The 22,119-nt window shown below is 38.5% G+C and overlaps 1 protein-coding gene across 1 annotated transcript in view; it reads left to right on the forward strand.

Annotated features, from left to right (window-relative positions):
- Nucleotides 1-22,119, forward strand: part of LOC126101383 (tetratricopeptide repeat protein 28) — a 116,660-nt gene that overhangs the window by 25,565 nt on the left and 68,976 nt on the right. The window contains exons 4-12 of the mRNA XM_049912049.1: nucleotides 121-268; nucleotides 9,349-9,575; nucleotides 10,509-10,713; nucleotides 13,139-13,347; nucleotides 14,806-14,991; nucleotides 15,693-15,932; nucleotides 16,224-16,502; nucleotides 17,931-18,159; nucleotides 20,993-21,225. Of these exons, the coding sequence (XP_049768006.1) occupies nucleotides 121-268; nucleotides 9,349-9,575; nucleotides 10,509-10,713; nucleotides 13,139-13,347; nucleotides 14,806-14,991; nucleotides 15,693-15,932; nucleotides 16,224-16,502; nucleotides 17,931-18,159; nucleotides 20,993-21,225 (1,956 nt within the window). The remainder of the gene's footprint in view (nucleotides 1-120; nucleotides 269-9,348; nucleotides 9,576-10,508; nucleotides 10,714-13,138; nucleotides 13,348-14,805; nucleotides 14,992-15,692; nucleotides 15,933-16,223; nucleotides 16,503-17,930; nucleotides 18,160-20,992; nucleotides 21,226-22,119) is intronic.

Below are 22,119 nucleotides of genomic sequence, written 5' to 3' on the forward strand. Positions count from 1 at the left end.
GACACATTCGAGGTCCACAGCAGCAGTTTCTATGTGTTTGTCCAGAAATGAGTAACGCTTTGTCTAAGTGTGTGTTTGGTAGCCGTTCGTAACTGCAGAGCGGTATGCCTGTTCTTGCAGGCATACTACCGACAGGGAGTGGCTCTGCAATGCCTGGGTCGCCACGGGGACGCGCTGGCTGCATTCAGCTCGGGGTTGGCCCAAGACCCCAAGTCGACGCAGCTGCTGGCCGGTCTCGTCGAGGCTTCCATGAAGTCTCCTCTCAGGGGTGAGTAATTACCTTTCTTTCTATTCTCCATCTACGTATAATTCATTTCCAATCCGAGAACGACGGCGGTTCGCGCAGGTAGAGCTAAAGGTCGGGGATTGCCTTGTAGCATGTTCCAAGCGACAATTGCGGTACGCACGTACACGCGCTTTGCGCATGATGAAAGCCTGTGTCCCGCAATTCCATGACTTGAGTAGAATTTGTCGCCCACGACCACCATAAGCAACACCATATCGTTATAAATAGAATAAAAAATTCATTAAATAACTCGCTGCGATCGTGTGTAATGCTCACATTGCTTACAACATTCACAGCAGAGCGCTCGTAACTCTACTGAACGCTCATTGGCTGTCGGAGAACGCGTGACGTAGGCGCGCAGAATAAGCGTTAACTCGACTGCCATCGTTCGTGATGTCAACTATAGTATAAGGCCACCGTAACGCCGCGTAAGTCTGGGAAAACTGCGACGGTTACGCGCTCTTTATTATTAATTTCTTGAGATCGTTGCTTGATTCAATAAGCTGACGGTGCAACCTCCGGTGTGCGGGCCAATAGAGCGTGATCGGTTTAGAATCGCACGGTCGATATCTATCGTTTGGAGCCTGCGACTTCATTAGGCAAACATTCTTAGAAGTTACAGATGTTGATATGGATTCCACTTGATTCAGATTTATTGATTTAGAACTTCTCTGCCAGGCTATAATGTTTTCATGTTCATGTTAGTTTTAAAAATACGGAATGCATGATTGTTGTTGAACAAAGAATAGTGGGAATAGCTTGTGATTTTAAATTAATTTGTAATTCGTGAAGCTATGAATTTTCATTTTCTTCCTCTGAGATGCCTTGGACAGGGCAGGGAAGGAGGTTAATTTATTGTGTGGTTTTGTGAACATGCCTCCACTATTTGCAAAGTTTGAAAAAATAAATAAAGAAATGTCTGATGCCATATGCGATACTGCCAAAGTTTGTATTAAGAAAGCAGTGAGATACCTAGGACAGAGCACGGAAGGAGGTTAATCTATTGTGTGGTTTTCTGAACATGCCTCTACCTTCTGCACGGTTTGAAAAAAAAAATAAAAATAAAGAAATGTCTGATGCCGTATGCGATACTGCAAAAGTTTCTATGAAGAAAGCAGTGGAGGAATTGATGGAAATAACTAAAAATAAATAGATCCTGGGGTAGATATTCATGACAGTGTATCTCCTACAATAGTTACTGACCTGTGTGTGTCTGTAGATGGGACCTGGATGAAAAGGGGTCACACATCTCTCTATGGAGTTGAATCTGTTATTGGTGTTGACTCAGGTAAAGTTCTAGATGTAGAAATTATATCTGAATACAGCCACCAGTGTGCAACAAGGAAAATCTCCAACAATGAAGACAGTGAGAAACTGTGGCAAGAAAAGCATGCAGTAGCAGTCTCTAAAAATTATAGTGGCTCAAGTAGGGTCATGGAGGCTGCTGCAGTTGTGAGGCTGTTCTCCAGATCTGAGGACCAGTATGGTGTTAGATATTATAAATACCTTGGTGATGGGGACTCCTCTTTGTTCAAAGCTGTAACTGATGAAAATCCGTACGATACAACAATAGAAAAATTGGAATGTGTAGAACACATCCAAAAGAGGTTTGGTAGTAGGCTTCATCGCTTGCTGAAAAAGAAGAAGGTGAAGTACTTGAGGATGGAAAACCGCTAGGAGGAAAAGACAGGCTTACACTGAAAGAATTTGATTCTCTTCAGTTATTTTATGGGAGAGCTGTCAGGAAAAGCACATACAATTTAGAGGCAATGAGGCGTGCTGTGTAGGCAATTTTTTTCCCACAAACTATCCACCGAGCAAGCACCATTGCACACCCTCTGTCTAAAAGACGATTGGATTAAGGTCGGCAACAGAAATGAGACGCATTCACATAAACACTCGTTACCAGAACCTGTTATGAATGCAATTAAGCCCACATTCAGGTTTCTTGCAGACCCTGGTTTATTGAGGAGGTGTTTTCACAGAAAGAGACAAAATGCAAATGAAAGCCTCAATAATTTAATTTGGATTAGATGCTCAAAAAGGACATTCTGTGGACTTGAAGTACTCAAAATAGGTGTCTATGATGCAGTTTTATGTTACGATAACGGAAATAATAGCAGAATTGAAATGCTGAAGAGAGTTGGTATAGAACCTGGTGTTTACAACAAAAGTATTTTACACTATCGATGAGAGTGGGGTCAAGAAAGCTAACAGACCAGTGCCTTACCTGCAAATACAGGCCAGGCAGATTCGAAGAGGAGAGAAGAGACCTGGAGGATCAGGAGTATCGGTATGGAGGATTTTAAAATTGAGGTAAGCTTATTACATGTATAAATATGAGAAGAAAATCTTTGAACCTCATTTTCTCTGTTTTACATTTTTTTACGTTATTAGAAGCCTTTTCTGAAAAAGTATATGCAATAATTTTAAGAAATTTTCAGGAACAGCTCACAACGTGTTGCTGTCTCCCTGGGGCTAAAAAATACGAGATCCTGCAATTACTTTTTGATTTTTAGGTGATTGTAGGTGGAAAAAAGTTAATTTTGGATGTGCAAAATTAAAAAATGTTAATGATACAATTTGTACCATAAATTAATAACTGTAGTTCAGTGGTCTTATAACCTTTCAGGACACTACAATACAATTTTCAGATTAATTGCATGATTAGAATTTCAGTTATGACTTTTTATAAAAAAGACAATAAAAAATTAAAAGTTCAAATTTCTGGCAAAATATTAATCCTGCATATTTCATTATATTTTTCTGTTAAAACACAACTCTTTTGCTTTACACATACAAAACCTTAGATTTGTACATTAATGAATATGGCTGTAATGATTTTTTAAAGTAAATGTTTTCATTTTCCGTTACATCCCCCCTTAAATGTATAAGTTGTCTTATTTTTTACGTAAACTGAAATTGTAGTTACTATTAATATACCTTTCACATCTCCTGGTGGATGTCCTGCGCAAACATTACCAACAAAATAAGAAAACCACTTTTCTATATACCCTCGGATCTCGCTGCTTTCTTTTGGATTGATACAGTCAGAAACAGAAAAGAAATCGTTACAATATATTATTATATATTCAGAGTCTCAACACACAAATTCTTTGGTAGACTAATGGAATGCATCGGAACATTTCCAATTAATTCATTAACACCTTTTTCCGTTCTATAGCACACACACGTGAAGTAACGCAAATTTATTATACCGTAAACTTATTTAAAAATGTTTTTCGTCATTCATTAAAATGTTGGCGCTTTTGTAACGCGTTACTTTTCAGTAAACAATTGGATGATATGTTTGGAAATGACGAAGCTGAAGGTGAAGGTGATCTCGCAAATTACGAAAGTAAACTGCCAAATATATCACATCCTTCCGTTTTTCTATTAACGAGATAAGCATATACTTTGACACCGTCGTTCGTCGTGTGAATACCCGTTGCAGGGAAATAGTCTGTGAGGCGTTCATGCCCATTACGGTTCTTGCAGTAAAATTATACGAGCAGTTGTAAATCATCTCGTTGTTGGCCTCGTAAAAGACCAGTTTTCACCCAAAAATATACCTGTAAAATATCTACGAGTGTATTACTGCAGCGCACACGACCCTTATTTAGTCTATCTACTTTCTTTTGTGATCGCCAACATGCAAGCAAACAAATGTGCCGTCAGCCAGTTTGATCAACAAAGGGGAGTAGCGATTCAAACAACTGGAATGGAAAAAAAATTGAATGCAGTGTCTTTAGCTGTTTGATGACATTTACAAACACAAGCTTTTGTGGTTGATGCTACATATTAAACAAACCATTCACCGATTAGGCCGTGTGACCTTTTCGTCACATATATAAATACCAACGAAGAAGCCCATGGTAATGTTTGGTGAACTCAGTTCCAAAAGAAGAGTAATATTCACAACAAAGTGCCAGAGGTTGAAGTGCTCGTGAAAAGTAGTGAAGCTCACACAATAATAGGTACAGAAAGCTGGTAGAAACGTGAAATTGATAGCAGTGAGAGTTTTGGGGGAAATTTAAGTGTATATTGAAAGGATGGGTAAATGGGAAATGGAAGGGGTGTCTTTGTTGCAGTAGACAAAAAACTCAGATCCGCCAAAATAGAAACTGAAGTTGCCTGTGAGATTGTTTGGGCAAGATTCAGTATCAGGGATGGGCATAAAAAGATAATTGGACCTTCTACCGACCACCAGAGAAAATCTCAGTTCACTTGTACATTGGTACCCCAATCATACTGTGTTATTGGTGGAGACTTTAATCATCCAACAATAAATTGGGAAAATTACAGTTTTATAAGTGGCGAATGTGATAAGACATCCTATGAAACTTTACTAAATGCTTTCTCTGAAAACTACCTGGAACAGATAGTTAGGAATCCTACGCATGATGTAAATATATTGGATCTAATGGCAATAAATAGACCTGACCTCTTTGAAGATGTCCACATTGAAATGGCTATCAGTGGTCATGACGCAGTTGTGGCTACAATGATTAACAAAGTACAGAGGACAACTAAAACAAGCAGGAAGATATATATATGTTCAGTAAACTAGATAAAAAATCAGTTACATCATATCTCGGTGAGGAACTCGAAACTTTCAGTACAGGTCAGGAGCATGCAGAGGAACTCTCTGGCCCAAGTTTAAAAGAATAGTGGAGCATGCACTAGATATATAAAGAGTCACAATTATTGAACTACACTCCTGGAAATTGAAATAAGAACACCGTGAATTCATTGTCCCAGGAAGGGGAAACTTTATTGACACATTCCTGGGGTCAGATACATCACATGATCACACTGACAGAACCACAGGCACATAGACACAGGCAACAGAGCATGCACAATGTCGGCACTAGTACAGTGTATATCCACCTTTCGCAGCAATGCAAGCTGCTATTCTTCCATGGAGACGATCGTAGAGATGTAGTCCTGTGGAACGGCTTGCCATACCATTTCCACCTGGCGCCTCAGTTGGACCAGCGTTCGTGTTGGACGTGCAGACCGCGTGAGACGACGCTTCATCCAGTCCCAAACATGCTCAATGGGGGACAGATCCGGAGATCTTGCTGGCCAGGGTAGTTGACTTACACCTTCTAGAGCACGTTGGGTGGCACGGGATACATGCGGACGTGCATTGTCCTGTTGGAACAGCAAGTTCCCTTGCTGGTCTAGGAATGGTAGAACGATGGGTTCGATGACGGTTTGGATGTACCGTGCACTATTCAGTGTCCCCTCGACGATCACCAGTGGTGTACGGCCAGTGTAGGAGATCGCTCCCCACACCATGATGCGGGGTGTTGGCCCTGTGTGCCTCGGTCGTATGCAGTCCAGATTGTGGCGCTCACCTGCACGGCACCAAACATGCATACGACCATCATTGGCACCAAGGCAGAAGCGACTCTCATCGCTGAAGACGACATGTCTCCATTCGTCCCTCCATTCACGCCTGTCGCGACACCACTGGAGGCGGGCTGCACGATGTTGGGGCGTGAGCGGAAGACGGCCTAACGGTGTAGCCCAGCTTCATGGAGACGGTTGCAAATGGTCCTCGCCGATACCCCAGGAGCAACAGTGTCCCTAATTTGCTGGGAAGTGGCGGTGCGGTCCCCTACGGCACTGCGTAGGATCCTACGGTCTTGGCGTGCATCCGTGCGACGCTTCGGTCCGGTCCCAGGTCGACAGGCACGTGCACCTTCCGCCGACCACTGGCGACAACATCGATGTACTGTGGAGACCTCACGCCCCACGTGTTGAGCAATTTGGCGGTACGTCCACCCGGCCTCCCGCATGCCCACTATACGCCCTCGCTCAAAGTCCGTCAACTGCACATACGGTTCATGTCCACACTGTCGCGGCATGCTACCAGTGTTAAAGACTGCGATGGAGCTCTGTATGCCACGGCAAACTGGCTGACACTGACGGCGGCGGTGCACAAATGCTGCGCAGCTAGCGCCATTCGACGGCCAACACCGCGGTTCCTGGTGTGTCCGCTGTGCCGTGCGTGTGATCATTGCTTGTACAGCCCTCTCGCAGTGTCCGGAGCAAGTATGGTGGGTCTGACACACCAGTGTCAATGTGTTCTTTTTTCCATTTCCAGGAGTGTATATGAAAATAAATTAGTTACAAACTATGGCGTGCACAAACTCTATCCAACATGTAAGCGTTACTATAGATATATTCAGATTAGGTAATGACATGTTCGATATGCCTGCCATCATTGCAGACGAGTAGCAAAATTCTGCATGACCCGTTCAAGTGTCAGAACATTGATGCTGTCAATGACATCCTGAATGGCTGTTTTCAGCTCAGCAGTGGTTTTGGTGTTGGTGCTATACACCTTGTCTTTAATATAGACCCACAAAAAGGAGTTGCATGTGTTCAGATTTGGTGAATATGGCGGCCAATCGAGGCCTATTCCGGTGGCCTGTGGGTACCCCAAGGATGGAATGCGGTCCCCAGTGTGCTCCTCCAGGACATTAAATGTTCTCCTGCTTCAATGGGGTTGAGCTCCATCTTGCATGAACCACAACTTGTCGAAATCAGGGTGACTTTGGATAATGGGGATAAAATCATATTCGAAAACCATCACATGCCATACAGTAGTCATTGTGCCATCAACGAATATGACACCAGTTATTCCATGACTGGACATTGCACACCACACACTCACCCGTTGAAGGTGAAAAGACTTCTGGATTGTGAAATGCAGATTCTCAGTCCTCCCAAATGCGCCAGGTTTGCTTATGATGAACCCATCCAAATGAAAGTGGGCTTCATCACTAAACCAACAACAAGGTGCATGTGCGTACTATTTTCCATCATTCCCCGCAACCAGCTGTGCAGTTTGAATGTCCTGACACAAACCGTTCAGTAGTTATGATGATTTTATTTCATATAGTTCAATAATTGTCATCCTTTATGCACCCAGTAGAATAGTTCATAATTAGAGGGAACCTCCAGGGTATACAGTCACTGCAAATAAACTTCTAAAGAAACAGAGATTATTGTGTAATAGGTGTAAAACAAAGCATAGGGTCATAGATAAAGAGATGCTGAATGAAACACATTTGGCTGTTAAGAGAGCAATGCATGATACCTTCAATGACTACTGTAGCAGAATATTGTCAAATGACATTTCACAAAATCCAAATAAATTCTGGTCGTACATACAGGCTGTCAGTAGCACCGAAACTAGTGTCCAGTCCCTAGCAAATGAAACAGGAATTGAAACTGAGGGTAGCACAGCGTAAGTTGAAATGTTTAACTCCTTTTTCAAATGTTCCTTTACAAAGGAAATCCAAAGAGAGTTACCCCAATTTAATCCTCGTACCACTGAAAAGGTGAATGAAATAAGTATTAGTGTCACTGGTGTTGAGAAAAAGCTGAAATTGTTAAAACTGAACAAAGCTCTAGGCTCTGATGGAACCCTGCCAGATTCTATACTGAATTTGTGGCTAAGTTAGCCCCTCTTCTCACTATTATCTATCATAGATCACTTGAACAAAAAACCGTGCCCATTTCTCGGAGAAAGGCACAGGTCACACCTGTCTACAATAAGGGTAGTAGAAGTGATCTACAAGACTTCTGTCCAATATTCTTGGCATCGATTTGTTGTAGAATCTTAGAACATATTTTGAGCTCAAACATAATGAGGTACCTTGAATAGAATGACCTCAGTGCCAACCAGCATGGTTTTCAATAACATCAATCATGTGAAACCCAACTCACACTTTTCTCACATACTGAAAGCTTTGGATCAAGGCAAGCAGGTAGATGCAGAGTTTCTCGATTTCCAAAAAGCATTTGACTCAGTACCACAACCACACTTATTGTCAAAATTACGATCATACAGGGTATCAACTGAAATTTGTGACTAGACTAAGGACCTTTTTGGTAGGGAGGACACAGCGTGTTATCTTGAATGGAGAGTCATTATCAGATATATAAGTAACTTCTGGTGTGCCCCAGGGAAGTGTGTTGGTACCCTTGTTGTTCATGTTGTGTATTAATGACCTCGCAGGCAATATTAATAGTAAAGTCAGGCTTTTTTGCAGACAATGCAGTTATCTGTAATGGAGTATTATCTGCAAGGAGCTGCATAAATATTCAGTCAGATCTGGATAAGATTTCAACATGGTGCAGATGTTGGCAACTTGTTCTAAATGTACATAACTGTAAAATTTTGCACTTCACAAAACAAAAAAATGTAGCATCTTATGACTATAAATACCTGGGTGTAACACTTTGTTGGGATATGAAATGGAATGATCACACAGAAGGTAGTCTTTGGTTTATTGGTAGAATACTGGGAAAGTGCTGTCAGTCTACACAGGAGATTGCTTACAAATCACTTGTGTTACCAGTTCTAGAATATTGTTCAAGTGTGTGGGACCCTTATCAAATAGGACTAACAGGAGATATTGAACATATACAGAGAGCACAAATGGTCACAGGTTTGTTTGATCTGTGGGAGAGTGTCACAGAGATACTGAAGGAACTGAAATGACAGACTCTTGGAGACAGGTGTAAACTATCCGGAGACAGTCTATTAACATTGTTTCAAGAACTGTCTTTAAATGGTGACTTTCGGAATACACTACAGCCTCTTACGTATCATTCACTAATCTGAGGATAAGATTAGAATAATTGCTGCATACACAGAGGCATTCAGTCATTCTTCCCATCTTCCATACGTGAATGGATCATGAAGAAACCTTAATACTGATACAATGGGAGGTACCGTCTGCCATGCACCTCACAGTGGTTTGCAGAGTATAGATGTAGATGTAGGAGGAACACTATAGTTGTATAACTCCGCTAGTTAATAATTCGTCTACAGAATGCTGGAACTTGGGATGGATGGACAAATGAAAACACAGGTATCTTCCTACTATATTCATGGAATAAGTGTGTGCCTTCTACACCTACATTAGTTCCTTCACAATAGCTGAAGGGAAAAAAAGATCAGGTGAAACAGAAGATAGTATTCATGAGAAATGTAGTTTGAGTAAAGGTTTAGAATGATGTATTCGTCCTTTCCGTAGCAACCCTGGAACCAACCTTTCGGCAACTGGAGGCAATGAAACTGGACAAGTCACCATTTGTGATAATCTCAGTGGTGGGACAGGAACTGTTGGCAGTGGGCCAGTATGCAGCTGCTGTCGTCGTGCTGGAAGCCGCTCTTCGCATTGGTACCTGCAGCCTCAAGCTTAGAGGCTCCGTGTTCTCTGCCCTATCCTCTGCATATTGGGCACTTAACTCACTGGATAAGGTAACAGTATTATGTAGAAATAATGTACATCACAGAATCTCTTTGGTATTTGCAACATACGATTATGCTTAAAAGAATAAATTCTTGAAACTTATTATTTCATAAGTTTTTGTTTTTGCGTAACCATAGAAACTGTCTTCAAGAATTAAGCACTTTGCTTGAAAATCTCACTCTAACTATCTCTTCCATGGTCTTCTAGTTCAATACTTGTTTTGTTATTCTTTCTTGTGATGCCCTGTCAATATATTCTGACCATCTTACTCTCTTCTTTATTAATTAATTAGGCAAATGAGTCCCTAAGTCAGCTCTGATGTTTTCATTCCTTATTCGATCACTCAGGCTGCAACCTTTTTTCTTGCCTTTGTAATGTCAACACCTCTGAGCTGTACTTCAAACCAGGTGCAGCCATTACTTCATTCAATTTTATTTTTGTTTCTTTCCACACTTTGTTGCTTGGTGTTCTGTGTACCACACATCATCTGATATATATTTTATTTATTCTGTTTTCCTTCTCAAGTTGGTAGTTGTTGTCTAAACTGACAAGTAAACTATGAAGCTTGTTTTAAAATGTGAACATTTAGTGCAATTTTAAAATGTATGGGGTCTTTTCCTCACATTCATTGGCTTCACCAACTTCCACCAGATTATCACTTTTCAATTTAATCTAGACTTTAGACTACACTACAGATCAGTCTGTCACCATAACCAAGATTTCAGACAAGGTTGCGCACCACACTCTAGCCCTATTTACACTACATTATTACTTGTCATGTAGGTCTATAACTTGCCATGTTGTCAACAGAACCTTTCAGTCGTGAATCTAGATATTCAGATAATTAGTAGAAAGAGTGGCTAATCAGGTATGTTTTTTGAATTATTTTAAATGTGTGGTGGATGCCTTGTGTTTCTGACTACAGTCTCTATGTGATATAGGCCATCAGTTACATGCAGCAAGATCTTGCTGTCGCCAAAACGCTGGGTGACATAGCAGGCGAATGTCGGGCACACGGCAACCTAGGTTCTGCGTACTTCAGCAAGGGCAGTTACAAGGAGGCGCTGACTTCCCATCGTTACCAGCTTGTTCTTGCTATGAAATGCAAAGACACTCAAGCAGCAGCTGCAGCACTGACAAGCCTTGGTAATTATGTGTGTACTGTATATTTCCACGATAAAGTCCTCATGCACACACACACACACACACACACACACACACACACACACACACACACACACACACACACACACACACACACTTACATGGTAAATAGTTTTGTTTTAGTGGTTAATGTGTAGAATCTCATATTTAACATATCAAGGTAATGGGAAAGAAAAGACTTCACAAAAATAAACTTCGTCTCGGGCAAAAGCAATGAAACAAGCTATAAACCTTCTGGTATAGTTTGTAAATTTACCATATTTTCAAGAGCATACCCAAAATTTGAGTTTGGGAGTGGGAGGTTACAACTCATTTCAGTTTTGTGGTGGGATGGTATTCATGAGCAATGCCTCTGGGTATACTTGCTACTAGTCAGTGTCCATCATATGTTTGGGGTTTCTTCATACTGATACTTAGGTAATATGTCTATCTGTCTGGTGGGGCAGTATATGAGCTCAGTTTGGGGGAAAAAAAAGAGTAAGGGCTGTGTAGTGGAAGTCCTCCTCTGCCTCTCACTGGTTGTGTCCTTATACTCATCATAATCATATGGTTATATGTTCAGTTGAGAACTGAAGGAGTCGAGGGAAGAAAGTATCAACCGTCAGTTTAATAAAGATTAGTATGATCACAGTATATGTCGTGTTTCCAATTACACCATATGTTAGTAACTGGTAGTTCCATATGTTCCACTAGAAACCAGTGTCTACTATACAAATGGTTGAGTCTTATTGTATGTAATGTCTTGCCTTTGAATTTAACCAAACATATTAACATGCAGTATTTGAGAATATGCTCTTATGAGTTAGCACTTTCTTTTTGTTACCACTTCAGTATTTTAAATTGGCAATAAAAGGAGAGAGAAAGGATGGATTCTACTTAATTCATGCATTAAGGTTAGTTGTTCTAACTTTAACACTTTTTGATCTTTTGGTTCATTATAAGATTTTTCTGCATATTTAGTTGGTATTCAAGGCTTACAAGTCAAGATAAAAAAGAATTTGCTATGGCAGGCTTACTTCATGGTGTCACATTTATGCCTCTAGTATTTTAAGTTCTTGTATCTAGTAATTAATGAATTTTAGTAAGCAGTTTCTTTTTCTACACAAAAACTGCTGTAAAGCAGACTAGGTGTTTTGCTGGTTGTCTGTTTCACATGTAGGAGTTCTGGTCATGTTTGACGTTAATCAAAAACTGTCAAACAAAGCTATTATTGTATCGAGAATGAAAAAGATATTGTAGTGTAAAAGTATTTTAGCCAGTAAAGCATGCCAAAATGTGGCTTATGGAGCCAGATCAGATGTAGATGTGTAGGAACTGGCTGTAGAAGATGACCAGTGAGTATGTGCCCAGGGTTAGAAAGCTGTGCTAGAAAGGTAGACTAGGATTTAATGTTCTGTTGGCAAAATGATCGTTAGAGATAGAGCAAAAACTCAAATTGGACAAATGTTTGGGATGAAGTCATCCATCTCTTTCTCAAATTAATTATCTCATCAGTCATATTAAGCAATTTATAAAACTTATGAAAACGTACATCTGAGTTGCTGCACAGCAATTCAGATCCTACTATTTCTGGACATGGGTCCAGTGCTTTACCCATTATGCCACCTTGCTTGGTTCTGACAGAAAGTCAATAAATCCAACAGAAATGTGGAAGAGATGCCCAGGGTGTTGTGAGGTACAGAGCTAAACTGTGGGTATGAAGATGATATAAAGAGAAGAGAATATATTAGTGGTATGTTGGTTGAAGACAATCAAATTAGAAAACATTATGTTGGTGAAATAGTGAAAATCCTGTGAAGAGAAAGCAAATCATAAAATGAAAAAGTAGTGTGTAAAGCAGGCTGTTCCTTTTCCCCCCTTAGCTTCATTGTGTTTCCTACTTTTGGTGAATATGCCTCATTTATATTTGAATTTATTTAAATATATCTAAAAACAAAGATGATGTAACTTGCCAAACGAAAGTGTTGATATGTTGATAGACACACAAACAAACACAAACACAGACACAAAATTCAATCTTTCGCAACCAACGGTTGCTTCATCAGGAAAGAGGGAAGGAGAGGGAAAGACAAAAGGATGTGAATTTATTTGAAAGTATATTTATCACTTTTAACACCTTGAGAAGGAAAGAATCATGAATGTGTTTCCAATCTTTCAAACCACATGTAGTTTATCTCTCTTTTTATGTTTTTTCTTTTACTCTTGCCCTTTTTGATTCAGACCCTCAGTCCACCTCATAATGTGCCCCCCCCCTTATGTTTCTTTATTACATTTGCATTAACAATTAGATTTGTATAACACCATGAATGTCAGAATTATGCAAGGATAATGCAGTAGCTGTTTCCACTAACAGCTTAAGTGGGTATTTTGAGAGAAACATGGATATTAATTAACATTCTCTTTGCAGGTCACGTGTACACTGCAATTGGAGACTACCCAAATGCATTGGCATCACACAAGCAGTGTGTGCAACTAGTCAAGCAAATGGGTGATCGACTGCAAGAAGCACGAGAAATTGGAAATGTCGGTGCAGTGTACTTGGCAATGGGGGAATTTGAGAGTGCTGTTGACTGTCATACACAGCACCTAAGGCTTGCAAGGCGTCTAGGAAATCAGGTTTGATATTGTGTTGCTTACTCTGTGACTGTTCTTTTTAGTTATGTTATCTAGTAATAAAATGGGCAATGAAATTGAAATTTTAATGTGTGCCTGAGAGAAAGTAGTCCCAATGTGATATCTAGTCCAATATTGTCGTCTTTGTAGCTCCACTTTGTAGCTGAGCACTTTCTTTGCTTTACATAAACATGTGTCTTGAAAGTTTTACCACAACTAGCTACTGATGTTTTCCCCCCATCATATATTACATTTTTTGGATTATATCACCTGCTATAAGGTGTTTTAATGCTACAGCATACCACGTAAATTGCATTTACTCTGTAGTAATTTGATAAAATGTTTTGTGTGAGAAAATTAAGAGAATGAAATGCATAATGGGTACAGAAAAAAAGGCCGCAATGTTTTTGTGCAAGACCAAGACATTATGGGTTAGAAGTTCTACTCTCAAGATAAAATGTTTTGCATCACAGTGAAAGACAAAAAGACTGAAAGGTTTTGCAGCTGTTGTCATTTATTTTGAAACTTATTGGACACTCGTACCATATCACTGAAATGGATATGAATGTCCAAAACATTTTATGATAATAGTCATATTCAATTCAGCTCTTCATTTGCCACTGACCAGTAAAGCAAAATAGGCTTCATCATTAAATTATTATTATTATTATTATTATTATTTTACAATACAATTCTGCCAAAAAATAATAATACTTTGCACATTAGCTGTAAACCTTAATGTTGGGGTTGCTTAAGGATACAGAATGACTAGAATCTGGGAATTTTTTAAAATATTTAGACTAATTATTTTGTGGGGACTACCTATGTCTTCTTAGTCAGTACCTTGGAATGTCAAAATTTTCTTTGCATTTGATGATGTTTGCTCGTAACATAAAATAGTGCAACATAAATGTAGAGTTTGATAATTGTAAGTATTTTCAAGTTTATAAAGAGAGGATGACAGTGCTCATTGGAACCAGCTTTGAACATTTTTCTAACTACCTTCTTCTGTATTTTTAGAATGACTATGACAGCTGTTTAGAAACAATAATTTTCCCAATGAAATCTGAAACTGATGGATTATATCTTAGTCACTAGAAATGTAACATAAGCACACATGTATTTACTGTTGTTGACCTAATCTGTGTTACTCAGAATCCTCATAGTTATTTATTCTGAAACTCTTTATCTTGCTTTACATAAAAAAATATAAACGCCATAACTTTTTTGTAAGCAAGAATATCATTAGTTTCTTTCACGTATGGGTTTTTAGGGATGTATGCAGTACATAGGTTTTTTGATTTCATGGTATCCTTGTTATAAGCTACAGAATAATATATTTATAATATGCAAGTAGTAGCATATTTATCTGTTTCTGCTGTGAAATGTACTTATGCCCTTCCATTGTAGTGTAATAGTAGTAATATGTGAAAAGTGCATAATGAAAAGTGTTATATGCAGGTGGAAGAAGCACGTGCGTACAGCAATCTTGGTTCTTCACATCACTACCGACGCAACTTTGGCCAGGCGATAGCATTCCATGAGAATGTGCTGCGCATTGCGCAGGAGCTTGGAGACCGCGCTGTTGAGGCTCGTGCCTATGCTGGCCTTGGACATGCAGCTCGCTGTGCTGGAGATTATGCTCAGGTTTGTTTTAGTTATAAATTTGTTATTCCTCAATATTTTGTATCAAAACAAAAATAGAAGCTGCAGAATTATTTTAAATACAAAAGTAGTAAGCTGACATTCATCAAGGTTAATTTTTCACAACTTGAGCTAAGTTGTGTAAACAAAATTAACAATTATGTGTGTATAAATACACAACTTATATTCGAGATATTTCCACCAGTGACCAGAATTTTCAAATATAGTTGTTTCATTTTCTCTACTTTCTTGATTAATATTTGTGGTAACTTCTTCATTGTTAGTTGTAGCTTGGAGAGTGCTATCCTGCACTCTGAAGAGAAGTATTTAAATTTTTTATTTGTCTTCCAGATAACGTTTGATTGTGTTAATCTTTTCTTAGCATTGTTCATAACATAATGTACTGGCATTTTAAAATAAGTAAGTGCTCTCCTTAAAAGATAAATATCCATGTTTGTCGTGGTCTAGCACTCAGGTGTTAACTCTGTTACAAATATTTATTATCCTGGCAAGCTACCTATGCTAAAGGCAGCTCGTACATATTCAGTACAAAACAAACTCTTGAAATCCAAATAGGAGAATGGCACAGTGGTATTTGAAGTCTCAAAGTTTAGATTCTACTAAGAATGAGTGCAACAACTAAACTGTGAATGTATTTTTTAAAGTTTCTTAAACATATTTTAATTTTGTTTTTTATAATTCAGGCAAAACGCTGGCATGAGCGTCAGTTGGATATGGCACTTGCATCACGAGATAAAGTTGGAGAAGGGAGGGCATGTTCGAATTTAGGTATTGTCTACCAGTTGCTGGGGGAACATGATGCTGCTCTCAAACTACACCAGGCTCATCTCAGCATTGCAAGACAGCTGCATGACCGTGCTGGCATGGGTCGTGCTTATGGCAACATTGGAAACGCGTACAGTGCCATGGGATACTATGAGCAGGTATGAAACTTATTAAACTGGAAGCAAATAAATAATATACTATTTTATTAAAATGCATTTCCTGCTCTTTATAACCCCATCAATAAATGTAAAATAAAATAATAAGGCATATAACGCATTAATAACAAACCATAAATTAATAAAATTTTAATGCAATTGATTATGAAGAGACTTATGTAGTTTTATTACATAATGAAGTTCCAGAACTGATACTGTAGCTTTTCTGTTTTTTAAATTTGAATTAATGAATTGTAGATTAATGTACTTACATAACTGTTCTATTTTCTGTAGGCTATCAAGTACCACAAACAGGAGCTGACGATATCGAAAGAAGTGAACGACCGCAGTTCAGAAGCGTCAACACATGGAAACCTGGCAGTTGCTTACCAAGCTTTGGGTGCACACGAAATGGCACTACTTCATTATCGTGCTCATCTCAATACAGCCCGTGAGCTTAAAGACACTGCAGGTGAAGCTTGTGCTCTGTTAAACCTAGCCAACTGCTTGTCGTCGAGAGGCGAATTTGCTCAGGCTGTGCCCTTCTATGAGAATTACCTAATGCTTTCTCAGGTAAAGTGTTCATTGCACCTTAAGACTTGCAACACTTATCTTCCTTTCAGTGGTCTGCATCATATGCTCTTAAACGCTACACTTTGAATTGAAGCTATAGGCACTGACAAATTTTTGTCACTGTCAGTTTACACTTAGTATTCAGCTGCACTAAGTACATATGTAAACTTAAAAAGTACACTTAAAACTGCATATTACTGCAATGGAACATTCTTCTAAATCCAGCCATGTGTCCAGCATTTTAGCATGCACATATGCAGCTGTGTTAATTAGTGACTAAAATAAAATATGACAGATTAATGGACCTCATATAGGCTTACTTTAGATTTTGTTTATCTCTACATATGGTCAGTTCGAAAACATTTTTCCACACGAGCCACATATCATTTGCCCTTTCCCACTCTGCCCCATTTCCTCGCACATTAATTACCTTTCCTTGGATCCTTGGTAAGACTTCTAAAATTTTGCATGTGGGCACCTCTGGTGCCCCTCTAGGCTTGGCACCCCAAGTGGCCATTTCTGTTACTTGGGCCTGAGATTGGCACAGTCTCTAAAACTACCAGAGAGTACTAACAGCCCACACACTAGCTCTAGCCTACAAACCAACTGACGAGGCCTGTTGTTTTCAACAGTCAATTATCTCATATATTAAACTTAAAAGTCTTAAATATGACAGAGGAATGATATATAACCAGTATAACAAGTATTTTCCTTAGATTTTCTACATTATCCTGGCATTCACTATGCCATGTCTAGTTATATCATCGATTCCACTTCATGTAGAGTGCAATACAATTGCATATCATAGACCTCTAGCCTGTACTGAACTCTAACCAGAGTTTTCTCAAAGCACCACATTAGTGTAAACAGAGAAAAAATAACATGAATTTAAGGCCATCATGTGTAAATACAATATGACAAATTGAACAAGCAAAGAAAGCAATATAAGCATCGCAATAGTGCTTTTTGTTTGAATATTTAAGTAGAAAATTGTGCAACAGAGATAAATATAATGTAGCATGTTAATGTAGTATAATGAATGATACTCACTGTAACTAGAACATGTCACAGATCTTTCACCATAAGAACTTTATTTACAGCACAAACCTAATAGAATAACCTAAGGTGGTGTAGATTTTACTGGTAAATGAGGAAGACGTACACAAAACCATGTCTAGAATTTATATAATCTGTCACATTAATTATACACAGCAAGCTCAACATCATCATTTTGTCATATAATGCTGGCCCTCCTGCATTGAGAATTTTTTCATTTCATTTAAATTATACACAATACGTGTGCTGTAATTTTATTGTCGTAAAGAATATCTCATTCTTTACTAGATTTTCTCTTTCGTGTTTACACAAGTATGCAATGGAACTTTATTAAGCAGTAATAACACAGTTACTTTGATGTTTTCTGTCCAGGAATTACATGATATCGAAGGGGAATCCAAAGCATGTCACTTCCTGGGATATGCCCATTACTGTTTGGGTAATTATCGTGAAGCAGTTCGTTACTACGATCAGGATCTAGCACTTGCCAAAGACTTACAAGACAAGATGAACATGGGACGTGCATACTGCAACCTTGGTTTGGCCCATCTTGCCTTGGGAAATTTAGAAACTGCACTTGAATGCCAAAAATATTTCCTAGGTAAATTAGAACTTTTATTGTTTTATTACTTAATTTGTGACGTCATTTCTGATAGCACAGTACGTATATTGGAATCCATGAATGTTACACTTCAGTTAATTACACTTCTTTTGTTAAGTAATATGGAATGTAGTTCATAGTTGTCTGTTGTACTCAGTTTTGGTTTACTTACACTCACTAATGCTATCCACTTTCTCTTCACATAGAAATGTTGTCACCAACAGAATGCATTGCAAAACTTTATGCATGAAAATAGACTGAACCCACTGGGCATGTGTCAAGTGTACATAAATTCTTGCCCATTTTATGTGTACCAGCTTTTGATGCAGACAACGGGAGGACACGTTGTACTGCCTATGTGAATGAAGTATTGGTTCTTGCACTACTAAATTTACACTTCACTCTATGAAATGTTTTTTGACCAGTGTATCATGCAGGTACTTGGGGAAAAAGAAATGATCACAATGCTGTTATCTAATAAGGACAAAATAGTGGTTTTCATGAACTGCTCTTGTGTTGGTATGTCATTACACTCGTTATGTTAAAAGAATTTTGTTGTGAATCTCAAGAAGTGACTAGCAAAAATGTGTTTCGGTAATGGTCAAGCCGAGTATCCCAATACAGTTAGAAGTGACATTCACAGCTCAAGAATGACATATTGAATGTGCATCGTGACATTTTGAGCAATATTCTTAATGAGAACTAACTAACAAAAACATACACATACATTTGCACAGCTACACTGTCCCTGTCAGGTACATTGTGCCACCACTGTAGCCCAAATATGTCCAGTTGAGCTACAGCACTGAAACAATGTATCTGGTGGGAGCAGTGTAGCTGTGCATGTATTTTTTTTCTTTTTTAGTTCTGATTAATAACCTTGTGCAAAAGCTCAACAATGACTTATTTATTTATTTATTTAGCATCCGTGTCATTGTACAAACAATATTGGACTTGTCATACATAGAAATTAACAATATAGAATATACTAAATGAAATTGTCTACAATTGGATTTGTCATACTCAGAAATTAAAATATAGAATGTACAAAATGAAATTGTCTCTAATAAATGACAGCAAACTTAGTTTCTCTCCACAAAAATGGTTTATAGTAATTTGTTTCTCAGTAACAATATATAACTAGTACTCTAGATGGTAAAGTATAATAAAAGCAGAAACAGATGAAGATAGAAAATTTTGGAGGTTAGTTTGTAAAGTCATTTTCTTGGTCTTCAAGATATTCATTTATTGAGTAGCACCATTTATAAATTAAAAATTTTCTAAGCTCCAATTTAAAATTTGTATTGTTCTTTAAACCTTTAATGTACTGAGGCAGTGCATTATAGAGCTTGATGCCCGTGTGGCTTACATGCTTCTGAGTTCGTGTTCTTCTTACTTGTTCTATGTGGAGATCATTCTTGTTCCTTGTGTTATAGTTGTGACAGTCTGCATTTCTGTGGAGATTGCTTAGATTAGCTTTGGTTAAGAGTACACATTTAAGTCTATAGACTGATGGCAGAGTAAGTATTCCTAACTTTTTGAAAAGAGGTCTGCAGTGAGCTTGTGTCGGACTGTGGCTAATTATTCGAACAGCCCGTTTTTGTAAAATAAAAATGTCTTTAAAATTAGATTTTGAGCTGGCCCAGAACAGTATTCCAAACGAGGCAACAGAATGAAAGTATCCGAAGTATGCCATTCTGATGCCTTCTAGAGTGCAAATATTTGCTATAACTCTCAGTGCAAAGCAGGTTGAGTTAAGTCTGTGTGTAAGAAATTTTACATGGTGTTTCCAATTCATAGCTTCATCTATATGCATTCCTAACACTTTTGCAAAATGCGCTCTCTCTATTAGTCTGTCATCCAGTTGTAGATTAATGTCTTCATCCTGAATCATTTTACCAAACTGTATGTAATTTGTTTTCTTGCATTGAGTGTAAGTTTATTTGCACTGAAACAAGTCTCAATACTTTTTAGGATTTTGTCAGTAGTTGACTGTAACAAGTGTTTAAAGTCGCTCACTATCAGACTTGTGTCATCTGCATATAGTACAATTTTGGCTGTATCATATTGTAACTGTAAATCATTGACATATATGAGGAAGAGTAGTGGCCCTAAGATGCTGCCCTGGGGTACTCCTAAAAAACTTCTTTTGCTTCTGAAACTAACCTTATTTTTTGATTTGTATTTATGATGGTGAGCTCTACAATCTGAGATCTGTTTTAGAGATATGACTCAAACCACATTTTAACTCTTCCTCTAATACCTACTGCTTCCAGCTTTTCAAGGAGGATTTCATGGTAGACAGTATTGAAAGCTTTAGACAGATCTAAATTGTTTCCTACCACACTTTTGTTTTTCTCCAAATTTTTAATTATTTCTTTGGTGTAGTCAATGACTGCAGTTTCTGTGCTTTGTTTTGCACAAAAACCATGTTGATTACTATTCCAAAGTTTATTATTGTCTAGGTAACTAGCAACTCTCAATTTCATCAGTTTCTCTAATATTTTGGAGGAAGCAGGAAGAAGTGAAATGGGACGGTAGTTTTCTATTATATGTCTGTCCCCATTTTTAAATAGTGGCCTCCCTTTTGAGATCTTCAGTCGCTGAGGAAATACACCTTCACTAAAGGATAAATTCTTCAGCTTTGTTTATGTGTCTGTGAAGTGCTCAGTGCCTCAACTACTTGATGAGTGGGTACTTTTACTCCTTACATTATTTATATTCTGCGCAAGACTTTCTACTATCACATCTCTGCAAGTTTATTACATTTACACTGCATATAAATTGTGTTTTCATGTCTGATGGTAGCTTGAAGCCATTCCTCTTCTTACAGCCATAGCTCATATGATGAAGCACCTCCCAGGCAAATTCCGAGCACTTGGTAATATTGGTGATGTGCTTATCAAGATGGGTGATGTAGAAGAGGCTGTGAAGATGTACCAAAGGCAGCTGACATTTGCACGGCAAGGCCGCGATAGGGGCCTTGAAGCAGCTGCATATGGGGCTCTGGGGCTTGGCCACAGATTGCTCCGGTGCTTTGACAAGGCTCTCGGATACCACACTCAGGTTAGATTCGTATAGTAGATGTTACACATTTTGCTTCATTTTTGACAGATTTCATACTTCTCAGCACTATCTAAAAATTTATGAAACCATGTTTCAGAACCCATGAATGTAATCTGTTTCTAGCTTCATGACTCTTTCCAGCTGCTAATAGAATCAGCCTGAACCAGAATCAAAAATTTCTTTTTAGATTTAGTCTCAGAATAACATGTCACCTGCGGAACTGACACTTAACTCGATTCGGGTTTCATGCAAGTGACTGCTAACGTGGATAGTTTGAAGGCTTCCGGGAAAGTTATCTTCTGATAACACATAGTGTAGTATAGTGCAGTACAGTCATTGAGATAAGTAAAAATGAGAAAGTAGTTAGCGAGGATAGAGGTGGGTTGCCCACCAAAATAATATGTAGATTTCAAAAATGAAAATTTATTGTCAATGTTTTTCTCTTCAGGTAAGTGATGATATATTCCTGTGAGTATATTTAGCAATGTGTCTCTTTAATCTAAGCCTTTAATGTAGAATAAATGTAATTTTGAGTGAGCTGGGTAAGACAATAAGGACACACACACACACACACACACACACACACACACACACACACACAGACATACATACACACAGAGAGAGAGAGAGGGGGGGGGGGGGGGAGCCTTTAATGAGAAGAAATGTAATTTTGAGTGAGCTGGGTAAGACAATAAGGGGACACACACACACACACACACACACACACACACACACACACACACACACACACACGGAGAGAGAGAGTGAGAGAGAGAGAGAGAGAGAGAGAGAGAGAGAGAGAGAGACATGCATAAGTAAAAATAGTGATGATAACTGGATAATTGCGAAGAACTGTAATTTCACTCATATTACTTTCACATGATGTTTACTTCA

The sequence above is a fragment of the Schistocerca cancellata genome, chromosome 9 (assembly GCF_023864275.1).
Source record: "Schistocerca cancellata isolate TAMUIC-IGC-003103 chromosome 9, iqSchCanc2.1, whole genome shotgun sequence".
Taxonomy (NCBI): Eukaryota; Metazoa; Arthropoda; class Insecta; order Orthoptera; family Acrididae; genus Schistocerca; species Schistocerca cancellata.